The following is a 3723-nucleotide window of genomic DNA, read 5'->3' as shown; positions in this document are numbered from 1 at the left end:
CCAGCCGTTCTTGAACACTGCATGCCGTGTTAAATGCAGGCTTTTACTGGAACCTCTAAATCAAAGGCACTTTGACAGCATTATCAGCAGGACTCCCAGTAAAAATTTTATGAAGAGCTATTTTGTGCCGCAGGAAGTTTTGCAATTTGCAAAGAACCACATGGCACAGACTTTAGGCAATACCTGCTTTATAGCAGAGGGGTATAACTGCTGGAAAAAGTGATGTAGAATATACAAAATTACTGGCACAGGACTGAAATGTGCAGAAGCAAAACTATAACTGACAGGCGGTAATGTACCTAGTTGGAGAAACACTGACTCATCACAATCTGTTGACATCTGACTCCTGATGAGCTGAAGGGGTTAAAGCCCTCTTAGACCCCAAACACTGCAGCCCAGATCCAAAAACAGCATTTCTAAACCGGGCCACTCACATTTCACCCCTGGCCTCACAGCGGCCCTCTCGTGCCCTGCCAGGGGGGGTCCCACAGTCAGCCTCATGCCAAGAAGGCCATGTTCCACGCAGCATGGGTAGAGATCCAGCAAGTAGCCCCATAAATTGGAGTTCAATTGGGACTTTATGTAAGCTACAAGTGATATATTTATTGTGGAGTAACTTACATAACACTGTAAAATTAGTGTTCTTAATCTCTTTGCCTTCAATCAGCACTTGGCGGGTGTAAACATACCAAAGCCCAGACACTACCTATCACCCCTGCCCACTTTATGGGGAATTAAGCACACAAGCCAAGCCACATTCACATTCGGGAGAAGCGTAGGAGTGGTCAGCTTTGCTGCTATGATCATTTTCACATGTTCTGCCAAGACAACAAGTCCCCGGTGAAATCTAAGAAATAAGTGTCAGAATGGAAAACACTGTACAGAATCATTTACAACACTGACAAGAACAGGACTAGATGTCCATAGCGATAGCTGGGTTGGAAACCCTGGCAACACGCTTAGATACTTAAAATGATAAATGCACCCTTATCAAATGTATCATTCAAAATGTAAAAGCATATGTCAGAGTCTAGACTGGAGAAACATTAAAGTTTTAATCCATATCAACAATAATATGTCTCCAAAACCCATTTTATGCAACAGCAATATAATGCAGACTCTTAACATTTGACTAGACTGTAGTTATACACACTTCAAGCAGAGACATTTTCTAAGCAATTTGAGGCTCTTAATCTCACCTTGTCAAGCCTCTTGGTTAACGTTTCTGTGGATGTTTTTCTCTTGACAGCTTGCTTCCCTTTATTGTCTTTGGATTTGAAGCCCTTTCGAGCTGCGGGGCCTTTCAACACCAGCTCCATAATCCTCGAACTCTTCACCGTCTCCCCAATGAAGCTGATCACCTGCTGCATGCTGAGGACCAGCTTTTCCATCCCTTCCAGCTTCTGAGCCTGCTGCTCGGAGCGCTGGTTCACCACTGACATGATGGTGCTCATCTCCTGGCATATCTCCCTCACTTCTCGCCCCATGACCTGGGTCTGGTTCACTACCCTGGGTGGCAGGTGGATCTCCTCCTTGTCAACCTTCAGATTCTCCATATCCTTTTCAATGCCGTCAATGTCCTGAGACATCCCATCGAGTCGGTTGAGGACCTTTTCTTGAATGTTGATGAGCTTGTCCATCTTGCTGCTCAGTGACTCAATCCGATTTTGGATGAGGTCAAAGCTTGCATTGTTGCCATCTCCCGTCTTTACCAAGGCACTCATGGCTTCCGGTGATACAAAAATCACGTCAAGACACCAGCTTGAGACAAAAATAGGACTAGCAACGTCCGTGAAACAGACGAAAATATTTTTTCAACAATCGTAGCCAGCTCTACCCTTCAGTGCTCCACGTTGGTGTGCAAATGAACCAAAGTACAGAAACGTGGATCAAACAATAAAAAAGAAGAGAAAGAAATCCAGCCAGAAAAGATTTTAAAAAATTAACAGCTATGAAGATTTTAAATCTCTAAAACTGTAAAGCTCAAGTAAAATGAGCTCTGCACCTTCTTAAGTAAAAAAAAAAAAAATCAGTCTCTCTTACTATCCCTGGTGCCTGCTTCTCTCCACAATAGAAATGGTATTAAGAATGGAGTGAGCCGGTGTCCCTAAATGTAAATGGACAGCCTACGTCAGCAGGGGTCAAGTGTTTGGGGTGGGGGCTTGGCACTGCTCGGGCTATGAGACATTTGAGAGCCTTTAAGTGTTAAGCCCACCACCGTCACTCGCTTGTTGGGTGTCAAAATGCACACTGTACACAATACTCCTTCAGCATGTAAGACAAGTGGGACAATGCTCACTCATTTTTACAGTTTTCCTTATTCGAATGACAAAGACGTTAACTCGCTGTAACAGGTGGACATGTCCGGTCCGCATTCTTGAGTGGACTGCACAGGTGTCCAAAAAAGGAGAAGGGTAGAGATGGAGTTTACAGGTGGGTTTTTTTTTTTTTTAAGCAGAAGAAGACATTTTGAGATCATTTCAAAATAGAAGCTGCGTTGATAATTTAAAAGAAATGATTCAAATGACTGTCATGGCATTGAGAAGAATAAAAGGACCGGGCAGCTGGGTATTTGGCACTGCTGCATGTGGTTCTGTCTGTATACGATTGTGAATGAGAACCATGTTGCGATGCAAATTCCCTGCTTATCTCTTGAAGACCTGGTAACTTGCACCCAGTGTCTGGGGAAACGTGAGGACGCCTGTGGTTCCTGGCTAAGAGGACCTACAGTAAGATATTTAGCCTTTCTGCTGAAAGAAGAGATGGGTGACACTGATGATTTATACGATGCCAACTCACTGACAAAACCATGCACTGATAACCTCCCTCAAGAGAGGAAGGGATCAATTTTAACTTAGCTCTTGTAATATGACCAGAATCCATGTTCCCTGTAAATCAAAATGTGACTCATCCTTACAATAGACATGTGTTTATGTCAACTCACTGGGTGCAAACACTGGAAAGGAAATACTGCAGTCAAAATTATTCAAAGTTTAAATAGCCAGAGGCTCCAACACTCTCACGGTTGGTTAATCAAGCTACTTCCTGACAAGTTTGCCTTCACAAACTTCACAAACTCACTTTGCCCCCATAAATTCACAGATGATAGAGCAGAGGCGGAATCCAGCTTTGCTCAAGCCACCATGAAATACTTTTGACAAAAGAGGCGCAGACTGCAAACTGAGCCGCAGTGACCCCAGCCAAACTCGCCTCTCTCCAGCGGCTCAAGCCAAAATCTGGGCTCATGGGTGCAGGGACCAAGAAGGAGGTTGTGAACTTGGCAGATAGAGTGGAATCAAGCGCGGTAAGATGAGGGAAGGGAAGGAGTTTATCTGTCGGCTCATATTTCATGACAAGTCATCATTTCAGGTTGCATATTACTCTCTGTCTTATTCAGCTGAGAACCGAGCCGCGCTGTGCAAAGCCTTGTGTAATTTTCCTACAGGCTTGTAAGAGCCGACTGACCCACATGCATTCCCCTGTATTTTTATTTTCATCTGGGTTCACTCTGCGTAAGGTGGCTATGCCGGAATACAACAAGTGACTATGACGGGGGCAGAAACAGATGGGAGTGGAACCAACCGTTAATCAGTCAGGGAGAGACAGGGACGCTCACACCTGTCTCTGGATGCCAACAGATGACAGACAACGTAGGTCATTTGCAGCATGTTGTGTCAATTTGAGGGGCATCGACAGTCAACTTTCTTATGCAGTGGTGTGCAT

At 44.5% G+C, this 3723-nt stretch overlaps 1 protein-coding gene across 1 annotated transcript in view; it reads right to left on the bottom strand.

Annotated features, from left to right (window-relative positions):
- mylk4a (myosin light chain kinase family, member 4a) overlaps positions 1-2092 on the bottom strand; it is an 11289-nt gene extending 9197 nt beyond the window's left edge. Inside the window, exon 1 of the mRNA XM_023414563.2 lies at positions 1200-2092. Within this exon, the coding sequence (XP_023270331.1) occupies positions 1200-1724 (525 nt within the window). The 5' untranslated portion in view covers positions 1725-2092. The remainder of the gene's footprint in view (positions 1-1199) is intronic.
- Positions 2093-3723: the final 1631 nt, after the last annotated feature.

This window comes from Seriola lalandi, unplaced genomic scaffold, assembly GCF_002814215.2.
Source record: "Seriola lalandi dorsalis isolate HSWRI2012SDOR001 ecotype SW California unplaced genomic scaffold, Sedor1 jcf7180002054535, whole genome shotgun sequence".
NCBI classification, from domain to species: Eukaryota; Metazoa; Chordata; class Actinopteri; order Carangiformes; family Carangidae; genus Seriola; species Seriola lalandi.
The sequence above is the reverse complement of the archived record's forward strand: the minus strand, read 5'-3'. Positions and strand labels throughout refer to the sequence as shown.